Genomic DNA, 20,006 nt, shown 5'->3' on the forward strand with positions numbered 1-20,006 from the left:
ACTATATATAAAGCATAAATTAGTGGGCTTCCTATCTTAAAAGAAATTTGATTTACATTAAAATTCTCATATTTTAATTGTAAGTGTTTATTTCTCCAATGAACAACCAGAACATCAGGTCTGCACTGATTTTTCTTGAGGAGTGAATGCTGAAGGCGTGTCCATGTAAGGGTATGGGAGAAGCTTGGGATGTTGTTCCTTCTCTACTTTGAAGTTGATTTATATATTTTGTACAGGACATATATTACATGCAGGTAAATACTTAAATAGAATAAGTAATATTTTTAAGCCCTCTGTGAGCTGCATAGAGGGCTCTAGGTGTCAAGATAAAGAACTTTGTTCTATTAGCAGCAAATATAAAGATGAATTTTTTGGGGTATTCGAGAAGCGTAAGTGAACATCTTAGAGGGGCTGTTTCAGAAGATTTGTACCTGCCCAGGACAGCAACAATAAAAAGCATTCATAAAGACTGTAATATTTAATTACAAAGTTCCCCCACACCCCGTTTGGTATATATACTATTTATTCTTCTTCACTACAAGAGTTTTACATGAACATGGTAAAGTGAAAAAGAACTGCCAAGTCCTTAAGAGTTTGGAACTAGTCTCACAATAACCTCATGGTTTGTTATCGGTGGCTCAAAATTTTGGCTTTTCAAAATCTAGAATTTTAGAAGGTCTTTAGGCAATGGAATTAAAAAAAATAGAAAAGAAAATCAAATACCAAATTTTGAATAGATGGTAGGGCACAATACACTATTGCAAAGAAGTTTTAAAACCTATATATAATCTTCCTCTGTGTTTTTCCCCCTTACATAGACAGAATGAGCACTTAGGAAAAAATCAGTTAAAAAATGGCAAATTTCTAGGAAACGAACTTGTAGAAAGTAACCACACAATAGGGTTGCTTTATCCAACAAGAAAGCTTCAAAGGAACACCTCATTTGGTCATCTATAATCCCCTAACCAACCCGTTCTCTTAGCATACTACCCCTAGGGAGGAAGATAATTCTTAAGAAACATGTACATTTGGCAAACCATACAAGTTTTCAAATAGCAAGTGGACTTTCTCCTCCCTAGTTGGCAGTGATTTCTTTAGGGGACCATCTGAGAAAGGTCTGTTACATGCAGATACCTCCTCTACTGCCTTTTAAAACATCTTCTGGGGATTTACAAAAATTTAAAAACCCATTAGAAAGAGGATTCACATGTGTTATCTCTGTCTTTACTCAACCAATAAAGGTCATTACAAATGGAATAATAATAATAATTATTATTAGTTCTTAATAATGGAAGATAAATCAAGAACTTTTAAACTAAGAGCAATTTAGAATCTCTTACACTATGAAGCAAATGATTCAGAAATAACTCACTACTAGGCACATAATAAAATGACTTGTTATGCTAGGTTTTAAAGTAGCAGCTTGGATCTTAGAAAAGGCAAATCAGTACCATTCACTTCTTTTGTTCACCTTGTAAATGGGTTGGGCCATTGCCAGAAATGTGAGTTCTTGGGAGAGCCATTTAAATCTTCAAATAAATGGATTCCATATTCTAATAAATTACTCCAATGATTAAAATTTAAAATCAGTCTACTACACTTGAGTTGATCTTAAAAAAAATATCCATCTTTGGGAAGAGAGAGGTAGAAGTCAGTCTGGATCAATAGAATTTACAGTTCAGTCATGGTGAGTTTAAAAAATACATTTTTCTTTCAATAATTATTTTATGTTCTAGATGAGGTAAGATTTATAAAAATCTGCATTAAAGTAACATTGAGGGCACTCTGGTGATAACAATGGTGAGGTTTATTTTTGTCAAAATGTCTAAGGGAAACATTAATTGCTGTTTGTCAACTGCGAACTTCACACTATATTGTCCAAGGATAGAAAATCAACGGGTATCACTCTGTTAGAAAAATCCTCACAAAAAAGCCAAATTCAAGGAATATGCAATTGTCAAGCCTTTCAAACAATGATCTGCTGAGGACTTCATTGATGTGATGATAGGTCATTTGGGTTATAATAGATAGGGGTGATATGAAACACAATCCTTTCCTGCCTATCCCATTTTAGAAACCTGTGGGTGTGTGCTCACATTTGCCTAGGTAAAATTGCACACATACATGAATCAAGCAAAGTATTAGAAAGTATTGACAGATGAGATTAAAATAAATAAGAGAAATGAGCCGCTCTTTATACCTAGAAATAGCTTGAAACTACTGAAAAAATTTAATGGGTAGAGATTTTCACTGTAGCACCATGAATTGTGATGAAATCCCATTTCTCTCACTCTGATGGGACTGTATGCAGGCAGGAAGCTAGTGACAAGTTTGAGGCAATGAAGATTTCTGCTTCAAAAACAGGAGCCATGTTGTAATGTTAGAACAATGGGGCATAGAGAGTAAAATCTGCAAAGCATTTCTTCTTTGCTTTTCTTCTTAGGCGGATTTTCCTGAATTGGGGGTAGCAGTTGCAGGAGTGCTTTTCGGTAGAGGGAATCCAAGTCCTAATCCTTTTGGCCTCTGCATGGCTTGAATAGGCTCAGAGATCCCCTTGCCATCTCGTCCAAGGCCTGACCCAGGTGTCCAGCCCATATTCTGAAGCATTCGGTTTCCAATGTTATTTTCTAGGATTGGCTGGGCGTTTTCACCTACAAATCCTGAAAAGATAAAACGACAATATACGTTAATTAATATGGACACAGGTGAAGATCTTCTTAAGCTACTAAACTATGTTCTCCTAAGTTTTTTGTTTTCAATAAGGGACCAGGGAGGGTTGTTCATTTATCTTTGGATTCCTCTTTGGATACCTATTGTAGCAGAGGGAAGAATGGAATAGAGATCTTGCTTAGAATTTCAGTTCTACCACTTGGTGGCGGGGTAAATTACTTAACTTCTCTCGGCTTTTGTTTTCTCATTTGTAAAACAGGCACATACAACACACACTTCCTCTCTCACAGAAAGTTGTAGGATCATATGTGATCATATATGTAAAGAAAGTTCTTGTAAACCATCAAGTACTCTACAAATGGATTTATTTTCATTATCATGTTAGCTTTATGGGTAATTCCAAAAATCACCAACTTACACCATTATGTCTTACATTTGCCCAGGACTTTAACATTCAACAAAACCAAATCAAACAAAAAGCACAACTGATGGCATCCTGAATCCCTAGGAATTTAAATTCTTAGAATCCTCTTATTATTATTATTATTCAGTCTGTAACTGACATATGCATCCTTTAATTCCTTCTGCCTTCTCCTTCCATGGCCATGTTTTAATGACTATACAATTAGGTGAGGTAAGGAAAACAGAAGAAAAGAATATTGAAGTACATAGACATATAGTTATAGACATATATGTATATCTCCATATATAGTTTTTATATATTAAAAATAGTCCTTATTTTCTTCCCTCCCTCCTTCCCTCTTCCTCACCTACCTTCATTCCTTCTCTGGAAAAGGAGATTGGCCAGTGCTTAGTATGAAATTTAGATACAGCTGTTGCTTCCCCTGTTTTCTTAGCAAAGACAACTGAGAAATGCATCCTTTAATTTTTTAAGCATTTCTCTTCAATGACATATTCAAAGACAGACTTTTAATTTAAATTTTCTTATAGGCCCTTATAGAAAAGGTTGAGCATATGTACTGTTATATTTGGTTCTAGGGAAAAACTCAGAAGTACTAAATATCTAAAGTCAAAGGATTCAGAAATTCACAAATATTGTAAAAAGTCAAAGAATCACAAGAACCTGAGCTCTTTCCTTCAGCTGCAGGCTTGGTCTTGATCTGTCTGCCCAAGTTGTAGCACAGGTTGACTCTCCTTCACTCGTCCAATAGCAGCAGCTATTGGATTATGGCGTATGAAAAAGGGATACAGCAAATCTGGAGCTAACCGGATACAAGCAACCAGAACTCTTAATTGCCAGAGCCCTTCTCATGGTAACTCCCCTTTCAGAAGAAGAAAGTGATTATCAAACAAACTAACATAGAGGAGATTGTGTAAGAAAAAAGGGGTTAAAGGTATCTTAAAACAACCTTTGTTTTAGTGAGAACATATTCAGCCCAATATCTTATACCATGGCTCAAATTTACAGGGACATGGTGTTTGACCACCATTACCTCTACAGGCCTCCAGGAATAAAGATATAACACTTTTCAAATATCTGCAGGATGCCTGTGGCATTCTAGCTCAGTCCTGGGTCTAGCACAGCTCTGCTCTGAAATGTGGACTTCGTCTTCTTAGAGCATGAGATGGGCAGCTATTGACAAGACCACTCACTCCTCTCAAAGGCTCCTGAGTCAGACGTCTCTTTAGTACCAGCCCCCCACGCTCTCCTCTACCCTCACCCCTTCCCCTACCTTCACTCCCTCCCCTACCCCTACTCCTTTTCCATTATTATCAATCTTTTCCTCCCTGACTAAGGATTATGACAACACCTTCTTCCCTGCCCCCTCCCCTCCCACCCCAAAGTTGGGACTCTATTCTACTCCTTCTCTGAGACTATGTTCAGGATGGTAACAGCGGCACAGAAGGATCCTAAAGTACGAATACCAATAACAAAAATACTATCTTAACTCTTGGTCTCCAGAGTATAACAGTGTTCTGTTTCTTGGCCTGGGTGGTGGTTACACAATGACCAATTTATTATTGTTCTTTAAACTGTACATATACATTTTTGTGTATTCTTTGGCATATGTATTTCACAGTAAACAATAAAATAATAATTAAAGGCATTGTGTTGAACCAATAGTACATCTCATCTGGTAATTTGTATCTGGCATTCTGGGGAACAGCAAGTGGGTTGTTCCCTATGATTCTTACATGTAGAATAACAAAAAATGCAAAGTGCTAAAGATGACTTTTAATAACTTTAACTCTTTTACTTACTGTGGAGTAATCAATTGATTTTCAAAGCCCTTTATTGAACATTTGGTATTCTCAATCTTCAGAGCACTTTAGGACTAAGAATAGAACACATCGTTGCCATTTGCCAAATTCATTACAGGGACTAAGAACTGGGTTACCACAATAATTAGTTGGCTTTGGAATTATTCAAATGAATTCTTAGTGCATGTATACAAGTACCTTAATAGGTAACAGAAAAAAACCTTAAACTACCTACAGCTTGGATGGCAACCTCTGATGACAAAGAAAAATTCTTGACTAACATTTATTGCTTGAGCAAGAAAATATGCATATACAGATATTACAAATATATGTGTGTCTGTGTATGAGAGAGAATAAAAGATGGACCTCTTAGTTACAAAAAAACAAACGAAAACCTTATGTCAAAAATCTTGCTTAGTATAACAAAAAAGCAATTAATTTTTTATTTTGAAATCACGATTCTGGTGGCAACCAAGACAGATCTCTAAAGTACGTGGTTTTTTTTTTTTTTTTTTTTCTGAACAGCTTCAGATCAGGTATGTCAGGTTAAAGAGTATACTAGCATTTTGCCTCATATCCCTGACTTTTTCAGTGATTGCCATGAATTAATTTAATTTCATCCATAAGCTAAAAATCAGATCAGAGGTCGAAAGCTGCTCTAGGCTATACATCTGTTTATTCACATTTTTAACAGCTTGCGAAAGTTCAGATTTAAAATTTTTAATATTTAAGAAAAAACATAAGGCCAATTTAAAATATCTCTACAAAAATTGTGAAATTATGGTCAATTTTCAATCCTAAAGTGAATAGCAAGTGACAACCGACTCATTATCATTATTTTAAAATGTTGGTATTTCAAGCAGAGTGGCCCAGGGTGGCCACCACACCCCCATGCTTGTGTTTTTCTATAGTCGGAAAAGAAAATAAAATAGAATAAAGTGTTATCTTGCACTTGGAAGAAAAGAAGAAAAAAGAGGAGAATTTAATTCCTCAAATGCTAAATCTTTCCATGTAGAAATACAACCTAAAAAAAAAAAACACAACAAAACAGATACTTCATTTTTCATAAAAAAAGATTCTAGAGTGAGATCTACTGTTGGTCGCTTATCCTTCTTTTATAAGATTAAGACTTGGGAGTGAAACAACTCAGGCTCAGCACAATATATACCACAACCATAATTTCCTTTTCTTTTGCTCCTGGCAGCGTTAAATCCTTTAAGTCCTTCCCTAGAAGGCTCTCCTGCTCGGGCAATTTCAGCAATCCACAACCTGCTAACCCTTCTGTGTGCTCCCATCCCAGCCCCTGTCTGCTGGATCTCTTACATCCATTATGGCTGAGTCGGTCCTTTCCCCTCAAATCTTCCAGAGAGTACCATGGAGGGTAATTCACTTGCATAATTGGCTCAAGAGATGAAAATCTTGTATCGGCCTCTTTTAGCCACTAATCTATCCAGCTGACTGCAAGCCTAATTGGCAGCTTGTTTAGTAATTTGGCTCCTAAAGTGTTGTATTGATGTTGGATAAACAGCCAATGGAAGAGGAGGTGACACATGCTGCTTCCCATATAACAGCTAGTGCACTCCACCTCTGTCCCTACCCTATACTCAGAAGGCATTTATTAGTTCGTGATCACTCTTTCTTCCCATCCTCTTATTCCTAGTACTTTACAAGCCAGCTGAGGAGCAGGGCTATTATTATTATTATTAGCAATGTTATTAAAACTTTGAGTTATAATGCCATCCTCTGTTGTCAGTAACTAATTTAGGTATATGGATTTTTGATTATTCTTAAGAACTCAAGCAACAGCACTAAGCACAGTTTAAGATGAGAGAAAGTGGTAGGAGTCACTACTCTTTGTCAAATACATCATTTCATTCCTCAGTACAAAAAAACTTCCCTAATTTAGAATAGTCTATATTTTATCTGCGATACTGCAGACATTCTTCATGTTACTTTTGTTAACTAAAATCAGTCCAAATAGCTAATTACTTAAAAATACAATGCACTCACCTTTTTTTTTTTCTTTTTTTTTGAGACAGACTCTTACTCTGTTGCCCGGGCTAGAGTGCCGTGGCGTCAGCCTAGCTCACAGCAACCTCAGACTCCTGGGCTCAGGCAATCCTCCTGCCTCAGCCTCCCGAGTAGCTGGGACTACAGGCATGTGCCACCATGCCCGGCTAATTTTTCTATATATATTTTTAGCTGTCCGTATAATTTCTCTCTATTTTTAGTAGAGACAGGGGTCTCACTCTTGCTCAGGCTGGTCTCGAACTCCTGAGCTCAAACGATCCGCCCGCCTCGGCCTCCCAGAGTGCTAGGATTACAGGCGTGAGCCACTGCACCCGGCCTTCACCTTTTTAAATAATGGAAATTTAATATAAAACTGTTTCTTTTTTTTTCCCTAAGTGATGAAAACTTCACAGAGAATGAAAGACATGATCTGATTGACATGTTTGGAGGAGGAAGTGTTCTTATTAGATGTTTTAGTTATAAAGAAATATATTTCTCATGGAATAACCATGCATAAAAGAATGTGTTTTCAAAAAAGCAAAAAAAAAAAAAAACAAAAAAAAACCCAAAAACCATACAATAAAATGGTATTGGTTCCGAAGGCACGCAGGGATGATTATTTGCTATAATATATTCAGAAGCATTTTTGGTCTACCTACTATGTACCAGGCACATGGTATACTTGTTAGGTATGTGACATTATTTCTATTCTTTATAACTGTGCAAGGGGGAAAGTTTAATGGTAATCAGGGAGATGAAGTAAAACTTAACCTTCACCACGTAGTGAGTAAACTAGGATTCAAACTTTGGTTAAGTTTACTCCAAAAGCCTACACAGCTTCCATTACCTGCACTGCCTCCCCAAAAGAATTTTTAGTAGAGATGATGTCCAAATCACTTTTACAAACTCACTGGGTAATATATGGATTGCAGTATTAAATTCTCTCAATTTGTATATGGGCAATATATAGGACACATACATTGACATACTTTGATATCTTGGAATATAATGTCTGCAGTCCTTAGAGATTACAAATGCTTCCATATCCATCATATCTTTTGATCTTCCTTATCAATCTGAAAAGTAGGTATTATTGACCCCATTTTATAGTTGAAACTGATGTTTGCAGAGGTAATGAATGTACTTGCCCAAAGACAATTAGTTAGAAATTGTCCCACTTAGAACTTGGACTAAGGACATTTGATCCCAAATGTTACCCATTCCACGGACTGAACATTGAACATACTTTATCACATAATCACCCAAATTTTCTTTTCTTTTTTTAATTTCAAAATATTAAGGGGGTACAAGTGTTTTTATTACATGGATACCCTGTATAATGCTTCGCTATGCCCGTCACCAGAATAGCGTTCATTGTACCCAATAGGTAAGTTTTCATCCCTCACCACCTCCTCCACCCTCCCTGGTTTCTCATGTCTTGTATTATCACTTGGTGCCTGTGTGTACACATCTATCAATATTAGCTCCTACTTATTAGTGAGAACATATGGTGTTTGGTTTTCTATTCTGGGACACTTCACTTAGGATAATCGTCTCTAGTTCCATCTAAGTTGCTGCAAATGACATTGTTTCATTCCTTTTTATGGCTGAATAGTAGTCCACATATATACACTTTGTATACACTGAGTACTATTCACACACCACATTTTCTTTATCCACTCATGAACTGATTGGCACTTAGGTTGATTCCACATCTTTGCAGTTGTGAATGGTGTTGGAATAAACATTTGAGTGTAGGTATCTTCTGATAAAATGACTTCTTTTCCTTGAGGAGATACCCAGTAGTTGGATTGCAGTATTGAATGGTAAATATACATTTATTTCTTTGAGGAATCTCCATACTGTTTTCCATGGAAGTTGCAGTCCCAACAGTGTATAAGTGTTCCTTTCTCTCTGCATCCATGCCAGCATCTATCGTTTTTTTACTTTTTAATAATGGCAATTCCGAAAGGGGCAAGGTGATATCTCATTGTGGCTTTAATTTCCATTTCCCTGATGATTACTGCTGTTTTTCTTATGTTTGTAGGTCATTTGTCTATCTTCTTTTGTAAAACTTCTGTTCATGTCTTTTACCCACTTTTTGATAGGGTTTTTTTTTTTCTTGCTGATCAGTTTGAGGTCTCTGTAGATTTTGGATATCAGTTCTTTGTCAGATGTACGGTTTGAGAACATGTTCTCCCATTCTGTAGATTGTCTATTCACTCTGTAGATTATTTCCTTTGCTGTGCAGAAGTTTTCTAATTTAATTAGGTCCCATTTATTTATTTTTGTTGTTGCCACATTTGCCTTTGGTGTCGAAGTCATAAATTCTTTGCCTAGGCTGATGTCTAGAAGAGTTTTTCCTATGTTTTCTTCTAGAATTTTTACGGTTTCAAGCCTTACATTTAAGTAGGTGATGGCTGCGGGTGTTTGCTCCATCCAGGTCTAGGTGAAATGGCAGCACACAACAGTAGGGGGCAGCTGGTGGCTGGTGACTCTGGTGGAGAGCTGGACCAAAGCTGTGGCGTAGGGTGGTGCTGCAGGGGTGTGCTGTGCCGGCTGGCACAAAACCAGGAGGCTTGTTCTGGGGACAGTGATTGAACTGCGGGGTTGTGGCCTGCTGGCTGGCACACAGGGCCAAGCGGTGTGGCCCACCCACTGGCATGCAGGCCTAGGGGGCATGGCCCGCTGCATGGAACGCAGGTCTGAGCGGGCATGGGCCTCCATGTGGCACCACATGGGGCAAGGAGCTTGTTCTACTGGTGGGGGCGTGGGGGGCGTGGGGCTGCAGTGAGTGGGCTGCGGCATGGCTTGAGCTCTCTCACACGCGTCCCACTGAGGCTCTTGACCTTCACTGGAGTTCCCCAGTGGCAGGCGTGGGGAGTGCTTGGCTCCTAGCCACGGATATGGTACAGTGTCTGCTCTCCCTGCTCCCTCCCCAGCCTGGCAAGGCGGGATATGGGGGCAGGTGCAGTGACGCCATGCTTGGGTAGACCAGATGCTCCAGAACTGAGAGCTCAGAGTGGCATCAGCTGTAGCAACCCAGGAAGCGAGGCCGGCAAGTTCCGGCCGACCCTACTCTCTGACGCAACTTTACAGCCTCCAAGCAGTTCTCCAACCAGCATGGAGGCCCGAAGTTGTGGTGGGGAGCCCCTCACAGCTTGAGTTGCAATGTCCGCGTGGGGTGTGCGGCCCTGGGGTTCTTCCTTCCTCACTTCCCCATGTCTCCCCCGGGTACCTCCCGACTTTGCTGAGTGGAACTCCCATCCCCGTGTCCACGTCTCCCGTCAGCTCTCTGATGGTCTGCAGTGCTCTCTCCAAGAGGGTCCGTCCATAGCAGGCTCCTACTTGCAGTTTTCAATCTTCTCCTAGACGCTGTAGTGCATAAGACGCTTCTGGTCTGCCCCTTGGCCCGCCCCCCACCCAAATTTTCTACTACGTCATTTCTTCTGCCACATTTTCCCAATGACTGAGGTTTCATTCTATTCACAGATTTCAAACTCCTGGGGGGCGGGGAGGGGAGGAACTAGTCTAAAGAAGCATAGCAAGTCTGACTAAAGAGAGTGTTCTAACTTGAAATACCTCAAGATTCATTGTTTGATATAATTTGGGCTACTCTAGCTTTCTGTGGCTATTATTTAAGTTACACCTCATATTTTAGTTGTATTTATTATACATGGCAAATACTGGGTTTTGTTCATTTATTCATTATAATCCTGGAATTTAAGCAATGCATTTATCCATTTACATTTATTGTGATTACTAAAATATCTGGATTTATTTTTACTATGTCATTTAATGCTATTAACTTTGCTTTTTCTATGCATTTTTGTTTCCTATTTTCTGGCATCTATTGCTTACTTATACTAGCTTGAAATATATACACTATATTTTTATCCTTTTGGTGATTACACTTAAAAGTCAACATGCATATCAGACATACTTCCTCACATTTTACATTTCATTATTGTTTTTGTACCATCTTGCTTTTATATATCCAAATTAATCATCTTCATCGTCACTGTCATTATTACTTTTATAAAATCAATATTAGTTTAGCTTTGAGAACATGCCAAGAATTTCTTTGCTCATCATTTCTTCCTGATTTTCATTCTTGTTTATGGATGCTGTTTTCTTCTATATGAGTTATCAAATTTAGTCATGCTAGGTCTTTACCTGAAATGACTTTGTTTCATCCACACTCTTGGTAATAGTTTAGCTGGATATGTAATCCTAGATTGATTTGGTTATTTTATCTTAGCACATTGAAAATACTGTCCTTTGTCTTCTGGATTGTATTGCTGTTTTTAAGTTTGCTACCAGTATAATTTCATTCCTGTGTAGGTTATATCATTTTTCCTTGGCTATTCTTAAGTTATTCTCTTTTCCTTTGGTGTTCTGAAGTTTTATTATAATGTGTCCACATACAACTTTATGTATATTTAATACTTCCTGATATAGACTTGCACTTGTTAAAGATGAAGATTCATGTTTTCCTACTATTCTAAAAATTCTGTATTATCTTATTGAATATTTCACCTCCTTCTCCATTCTTCCTTCTCTAACTTCTTCTTCTTCCTTTTTTTTTAAGAGACAGGATCTGGTCTTGCTCTGTCACCTAGACTGGAGTGCAGGGCACAATCACAACTTACTGCAATCTCCAACTCGTGGGTTCAAGCGATCCTCCTAGCTTAGCTTCCTGAGTAACTAAGACTGTAAGTGCATGCCACCATGCCTGGCTAGTTTTTTTTTTAAATTATTATTTGTAGAGAAGAGGTTGTGCTATGTTGCCCAGGCTAGTCTTGAACCCCTGGGCTGAATGGATCTTTCTGCCTCAACCTCCCAAAGTGTGGTGGAGCATGCCTGTAATCCTAGCACTCTGAGAGGCCGAGGTGGGAGGATTGCTTGAACTCAGGAGTTCGAGACCAGCCTGAGCAAGAATGAGACCCTGTCTCTAAAAAAAAGTCAGACTTGGGTGCTCCAGTGGCCCAATTCGTTAGTGCACAGTACTTACATTATTTTCCAACTTTTTATCTCTCTGTGCTGCTATCTAAAACTAGCACAGAGATCCCTCTTCTGCAGATCTCTTTTAAACTTCACTGCCTTTTCATCTGTAGGCAGTCTGTCATTTAGCCTTACATCCAGTGATTTTATAAATTTTAAAATAATTCCATAATTAATAATCTCAAATCTCTGCTTCGTTCTTTATAACATCTATTAATTTATCTTTTCTTTTTCCACAATTATTTCCTTTCATATTTGAATCTGTTTTTATAACTAATTAAAAAATTTCAGTTTATGATATCATCTGCAGTAGGTTTTTATTTGTGGTGCATTTTTGAGGCCTGGTTGAAGGCATGTACCTCTGGAGTAGTTTTACATTTGCTCCAGAGACCAGTTGTTATGCTAATTTTTTGGCTTAGTGTAATTTAAAACTAGAAACTCCTGTGAAGGCAGCCTCTTGGCTACAAAATCTTCAGAGAGTTTCCTCTTTGGAGCCCAGGTAGAAATAAGATTCTTTATTTTTCCCTGTGCCTGCGGGTGGGTTTTATTTCTAGTCTGCTCGTGTCTGAGGCTGGAGCTTTTTAGAGGTTCTCACTTGACAAGGAGTTTTCCACTCAGCTCCCAAGCTTGGCTCCCATTCCATGGGGGCACTAACCAATAGGCCTCCAGGTTTTCCAGCTGGGCAACAGTGTGTGTGGGCATGGAGGCTGCTCAGAGCCATTTTTAGTCTTGAACATTTCCCTTTCTTTCCTGCAGTCTCAGTTATGTGCCTAAAAAGATGGCTTTGCATTTTATTCAACATTTTCAAGTATTCTGTAAGTGGAGTATTTTTCTCATTATTTAGTCTTTCATCAGGAAATAGCAATTGTTTTCTATCTAATATGTTTGCTTACTCCGTTCTTAAGTGTTCCTTGTACTGAATGATGATGGAGAACTATTAAGCTTGTACTGGCTGGGCATGGTGGCTCACGCCTGTAATCCTAGCACTCTGGGAGGCTGAGGTGGGAGGATCGCTCGAGGTCAGGAGTTCGAGACCAGCCTGAGCAAGAGCGAGACCCCGTCTCTACTAAAAATGGAAAGAAATGATCTGGACAGCTAAAAATAGATATAGAAAAAATTAGCCAGGCATGGTGGCACATGCCTGTAGTCCCAGCTACTTGGGAGGCTGAGGCAGGAGGATCGCTTGAGCCCAGGAGTTTGAGGTTGCTGTGAGCTAGGCTGATGCCACGGCACTCTAGCCTGGGCAGCAGAGCAAGACTCTGTCTCAAAAAAAAAAAAAAAAAAAGATGTACTAAAACATGTAATTGAAAGGGGGGTTGGTGGCATATGTGTCAAGAGGTAAAGGGTTGCATATTCCCTAGGCTTTTGCTATATGTTCAGATATTCTGGTTTCAAAATTAATAACAATTGCCTTGGACACATCTGTCTGTTTTAAAATCCTGGAAGAGATTAGATAATCTACAGTGGTCATATGGATACAATGATAAAAGAAAATAAAAATATAATTATTGATAAGCTAAATTTGGATAACTGAAGAAATCTAGCCTCTTTCAAAGGAGCTTGGTTATACCATACCTATCCTGACTATGTTTGGTATGAGTTTTAATTCCAAGCAAACCTTTCAAAAATATTCACTCACCATTATTATTTATAACCTGCCTTTATTACCTTAAATATTCATGAGATTATTTTCCTATTGAAATATCAGTGCATCGTGGAGAAAAAGTTGAAAAGTCACAAAAAGCTATAATGTAACCTCTTGCCCAAAACTCGTATGTTCATGAAATACATTTACCCTAGAGCACAATGTATACCAAGACTTCAAAAGACATTTCTTTTGCATAACTTAAAATGCATAGAAAAAAAGGTTGACCCTTTATAATGAATATTTTAACCATTATATTATTTCAACAGAAAATAAAACAGTAAGAGGCAATACTGACTGTGGATAACATTGAATGTAATACTGTATGGTTTGAAAACATTTTTTAAAAAATATGGTACCCATAATATCTTAATAAATGTACTTAAATCCTTTTAGTTTTAAATCTTCAAAAAGCTATGACTTCTACCAGAAACACAAACCACAACCAACACTGCTGTCTTTTTAAAAAGTGTTATTAATAATAGTCCTCCTATTTTGTTCACTGCTTTTCTTCACCTTTACAGATGACATTTTTCAAATATAAAATGCATTCTGCTGGCAAACCTTCCTGCTTCAATAGTTCTCAATTTTATAATAGTAAATCTACATCCTTTGCTACTGAGACATCCACTATCTTTCTGTATGTGACTTTGAATGAGGCAGAGAACAAGCTATACATTAAAAAAAATCAATATCTAACCTTATCAATATTCATTTTACTTTGTCAATACAAAATACAAAGGTGAAAGAGCAGTAAATAAGCTAAAGCACTGAAATAAATTTGGTGTTCCTGTCACAATTAATAAATGTTCAACCGATAACACTGCAGGCTACTCTAGAGCCTTCTAAAGCAACTGAAATTATGCTTCAATGCTATTTGCTAAAAGAGAGTGAGAAAAATTTTCAATACACTAGCAGGTAAACATGATCAACTCTGGGTTATTCATAGGGGGCTTTAAATCTTTTTTAAAAATATTATTGTTTATTAAGAATATACTATGTAACTGTTTATCTTTAGAGTCCTAAATTGCTACACAAACCCAGTGTGGGATTTAAAGTATCTAATTATAGTTCTCTGATTTTTGGGTAAATCCTTTCTCAACTTGCTGTTTGATTGCATAATATTTCACATATAAATCAGAGGGGATTATCAAGCAATATTCAAGCTGTCAGTCTTTTAACTCTTTCTCCCTATTTCAAATGAAAGAGTTATCTCCTGCATTTTTCCAGTTTAGACTTAATGTTGACTAAAGGCAAAAGGAATTGTGAAAATATATCTCAATTGAATGTGTGTTTTTGGGAGGTCTGCAAGGGCCTGTAAAATGGCAAGAATATTCTCTTTAAAGTAACTCTGCATGCTAGCTCAACTTCAGAAGTTTATAAATATAACTGACTCTTTATTATGTGACTATCTTCCAGAATTTGAAAATTGTAATTTTCAAAGATAAGATGATCTAGGATTCATAACCTCATTATCAAAGTGTATTTATGCAAAAGCATTTCTTACTTGAATTTGGGTAATAATCTTCACCTTGGAGTTGATTCATCAGTATGAGAAGATATTCTATTTAAAACTGAGGACTTTTAAATAACTTCAATCTCTTCCTCTTTGAGAGGAACAGTAATGCATAGATTTTAAAAATACACTGAAAATGAGTAATATAATTTTCCTACTTCACTACTTTATGAGTAATTAAAAATACATTCATTTCTATAAATTTTATCTTTTAAATAAAAATCTAGTAGTGTAATCAAAATCCTGAATCTTAAGAGAATCACAACAATTTTGAAATATAACATCTGGAATACGCTGGTGTAGGCTTATGAAACCAAACTGTTTTAGGCTAAAGTTTAATGTTTGTACCCATACTCCGTATAAATGATTTCCTCTGATGTTACTGAATTGTAACGTCAAAATCGCCTTGTGGAAATAATTATATTATCCTCTTCTCAACCATTATGCATTTTCCTTCTCACTTCACATATGTTCAGAGTGTTAGGACATGACCCTGGTATTTTCTTTTCCTTATTACTGCCACTAAGGTGCTTTAGTAGCATTCCTAAGATTGTTCTCGTACTATTTCTGCCACTCAAGTTTGAATCACTGAAAGATAAGAGAATTCAAGGCACCATTCAAGTGAAATGGGGATGTTAAAGGATCTTATACCTGCCGTATAAAAGATCTGAATTGAAGAACTTATAACGTGTATTTGATCTAAAATATGACTCTTCCTAGATGAAGAGATATACTAGAACTATTTCATGAATATTTTGTATTTCTGCATAGTAATAGCTAGATAAATTTTCTATAAAATTTAAAGCATATAATAGTGGGTTCAAGTCAGCATATGCGATAGGACAATCTTTATATATATTCTCACAAAGAGGCTGTAAGTACATTGTTACAGAAAGAACATAGCTTTAGGAGTTACACAGACCTAGGCTTGAAATCTCCCCTTGTGTTCAATAATTTTGTCATCTTAGGTAGCTAACCTAACACTTCTTTTTGCACCTTAATTTTGTGATCTGTAAAGTGATGATAACAACATCTACCTCATATCGTTGTTGTAAAGATAAAATAAGGTTTCTGGTATAGAGTAGGTACCCAATAAGTGGTAAATATTATTCTACATAAATACAAACACATTCTATGCACAAATTTAGTACAGCTAGAAGAGGAAGACAAGGTACTGTAACTAAATGTAAAATTTTACAACATAGCCCCTTACATGGAACAACTGCATTAGAAGTGCTCCAATTTTAAGTTATTCTTCAATATTCTAGGGCTGACCTATGGAATGGGTTCCCTAAACAGAGAATGTAAGCTTCTCATCTTTTACATCCTTTGAACTCACCATGTAAACAAACAAACAAACAAACAAAAAAGCTATGTATATACATATATATATATATTTTTCTTTTCATTGCTTACTTTCCTATTGCTATGAATCTTCTTTCCTTTTCTTTTTGGAGATGGAGTCTCACTCTGTCACCTGGGCTAGAGTGCCACGGCATCAGCCTAGCTCACAGCAACCTCAAACTCCTGGGCTCAAGCGATCCTCCTGGCTCAGCCTCCCAGGTAGCTGAGATTACAGGTGTGAGCCACTACATCTGGCTAATTTTTCTATTTTTAGTAGAGATGGGGTCTTGCTCTTGCTCAAGGTGGTCTTGAACTTCTGACCTTAAGAGATCCTCCCGCCTCGGCCTCCCAGAGTGCTAGGATTACAGGCATGAGCCACCACACCCGGCCTGATTCTTATTTTCATATTCTGTAATATAATTAACATTACTTTTCCTGTAAAAGGTCGCCCACATGAAGTTAAGAGAAACTTTACATATCTGAATGGTTAAGGATCCCAGGCAACAGAACAAGGGTGTTACTGCTTGTAACTGATCAAGTATCTACACTGAAAAACATTTTCTTACAGTCAGACTTTGCTGTGTCACAAATCCATCATGATTAACTGTTGTTCATTCGTAAGTGGGTGTCTACATCTTAATGCCAAGTTGGCATTGTCCTATCACTGACTTTTATCAGTGCCTCTGTCACCACTACTCTTGCATGAGATTTTGCAATACATATTAGTCTTATTCAGACCTTCACTACCGGGCTAAGCCTTTGCCTTCAGGAAGGCTTCCTCTCCCTTCTGGTCTACAGTGACTTCCCTCTGCGCAGCACTTGTGGTTTCCCTATACCACACCCATTATTAGAATGACATGTTATAAGAATGACACGATTTTTGAGGTACAAATGAGAGGCTTTTTAATTCTAATGCCGATGTCTAAATGAGGAAAGAAGAATCTAAGATTGCTGCAGAGATAAACTAGAAACCAGACTGCCACCCCCATAAGCCAGGTTTCCATCCACTACAACATAGAGTGTTGTGTTTGGAAACCGCTCAAACACAGTCTCCAATCTGAATTGAGAATTTGGATTTATTACTATTGATTGAATTTATTACTATTAATCTCTTCTGGGGTTATTTGTCATTTCATCTATTTATGCCTTATTTTCCCAACACGTCTGTAAATTTCTTGAGGCCAAAGACACAGCCTTTGAAGCTTTTGTATCCTTTAATATCCCACAGAAAGTCTTGCATTTGGGCAATGTGTAGCAAATATTTTAATGATTGGTTACCTGGAAAATCTACACAAGGAACTTGCAATATGTCCTGACACCAAATGCGAATGATTTGTTTTAATAGTTCCTTGCAACTGTGTCTATTCTTCAGTGCAAGTGATTAAAAATTATCTATATTTTATCCTTGATGATTTATGAACGCTAAGTTTGTGCTCCACTCTAATCCCTCTTTTGTTTTACCTGCTGTAGTAGGTCCAGGCAAAGGTGCAGTTTTTCTTCTCCGTTTGATATCTCCCGTGCATAAGGATCCTAAATGCATGCTTGTTTGCCTACAAGTAATTATCAGAAAAAACTATTAACAAAGGGGGAAAAAATGACACATAAATACACAGCTTGTATAATCTGAACCTAAATCAAAACATTCTCAACAAAGATGGAGCTGCATAGTAAAATCACCAATCTTGTTTATATCGAAACATAATTACGTTTGCTGACAAGCGTTCAGCAGCTAAATGCGCCATCATAAATTGTTACTGGAATGAATAATATAAAAGGAATGCTTTTTAATTTTCAAAACTGGCAATCTTTCTAGCTCAACATAAAATCAAGCACTGTTGCTTCTGACAGGAAAATAGCTAAGATTAATTATCTAAAGAGATCACAATATTGTTGCTAGGTTATCAATTGGTTACTAATGCTTTACTGTCAGAACAACATTTATTACAGGAAAAGTATGATCAATTTCTTTTAGGATATTACACAGTGGTGAATTCTTTTAAAACATTTTAAATAGATAGAAGGAAACAGTGATATTTCCCTTATAATTCATATGATTAGAATTCTTTAGTTAATTATTTATTAGCTAGATGAGAAAACATAATTTGAATGCATTAATGCTGTCCTATTGCCACAAAACAGGCTAACATGATATGGGATTATATTTGTAAAGACATGATGATATATAAGAACTGAGAAGTGGATCTTCTGTTATTCTTAGAACTAGTTACAATTAGAGTACTCTGTCTAATCTTGGTCTCCTAAATTAAAAAGTTTTAGAAAAGTAAAAATTGACCCAATTGGGAATCAAGAAAGGCTAATAAAAAGATAGAAACAGTTTAAAACTCTTCCAACTTTTCAAGCTATAGAAGGATTCTGTGTTCATTTCCTAGATCATAATCCTTGATGTGGGGTTGGGACAGGGCCTGAGGAATATGAAACAGAAATAAATGAAGCATGTTTATGAGAACATGTGTTCTTTTAGTGATGTATAGAGCTATCTGGTAGTATCTTTAGGTTTTAAAGAGCCCAACTTGAAAATAGCCAAAGTATTAGAGAAAAAATAAAAGGGAAAAATTAACTAATTAAAATCAATTTAGGTAAAATCCAAGACATATGTCTATACACATAAACTCAGATGTTTAAATATCATGAAAAATTAGTGCTAGAAAGTAAAATTATTCCTAATATAGGTTCTATTTATAAAGCACAAAGTATGGTCACAATTAATGATCTGGATAATCCAAGAGGCACAAACGGCCAAAAAAAAAAAAAAATCAACATGAAAATCTATCAACATAGCTTAACAGTACATAGGCATTTGTCTAGTTTTCTCTTCCCTTTTTATTGTATGCATACCATTTCACTGCTGTAGAATAATTATAATTATTAAAATATTTCAAAATATTAGTTCATTCAGTCAACAATTTAGCTCTGCTTTTCTCTCAAAATGTATATTAACATGTATAACATTTTAATTAGATTTTGATGTGTGATCTTGGCTCATGATGCCAAGAAAAAATGACTGATTATTACTACATCTACTTTTTAAGACTACATATAAATTTTTAAAAATTATATTATCCCAGAGAAGACATATTCTTTTTGGACAAATTTAAAATTCATTCATTCATGTATTCAGCAAGCATCTATTAGTGTCTACTGTGGACTCAGTATAAGATTCCAGTGGTGGTGAGAATGGGGAGAGGAGGAAAGAGGAGACAGTAGATACAAAGAAAATGGAATGTTCGATTCCTATAACTGGAAGAATTTAAAGTCTGAGTGAGGAGATACAGCTATAAATATCTGTATATGAAATATTTAATAATTAGGGACAGTGGTGGTGCTGGCAGGCACAACCAACTTTATTAACTACTACTAAATTATATTTAGTCCTTATAACAATTCTAAACATGTTATTCATATAACATGTTTCAATGTTTCAAATGTTATATGAAAATGTTCATATAACATTTTTCCCCCCTTGGTAGGAAAAATTCATGCTTCAATGGAAAAACTACGCTTTCAGAATATACCCTTCCAGTCATCAAATTCTAATTCTATGGGTGCTATTTTATAACTTAAGCTGTGATAACT

The 20,006-nt window shown here is 36.6% G+C and overlaps 1 protein-coding gene across 1 annotated transcript in view; it reads right to left on the reverse strand.

Moving 5' to 3' along the window:
* Nucleotides 1-1,786: 1,786 nt before the first annotated feature.
* GPATCH2 (G-patch domain containing 2) overlaps nucleotides 1,787-20,006 on the reverse strand; it is a 152,283-nt gene continuing 134,063 nt past the window's right edge. The window contains exons 9-10 of the mRNA XM_045536425.1: nucleotides 17,874-17,962; nucleotides 1,787-2,660 (exon numbers count right to left, since the gene is read on the reverse strand). Of these exons, the coding sequence (XP_045392381.1) occupies nucleotides 2,440-2,660; nucleotides 17,874-17,962 (310 nt within the window). The 3' untranslated portion in view covers nucleotides 1,787-2,439. The remainder of the gene's footprint in view (nucleotides 2,661-17,873; nucleotides 17,963-20,006) is intronic.

The sequence above is a fragment of the Lemur catta genome, chromosome 23 (genome assembly GCF_020740605.2).
Source record: "Lemur catta isolate mLemCat1 chromosome 23, mLemCat1.pri, whole genome shotgun sequence".
NCBI classification, from domain to species: Eukaryota; Metazoa; Chordata; class Mammalia; order Primates; family Lemuridae; genus Lemur; species Lemur catta.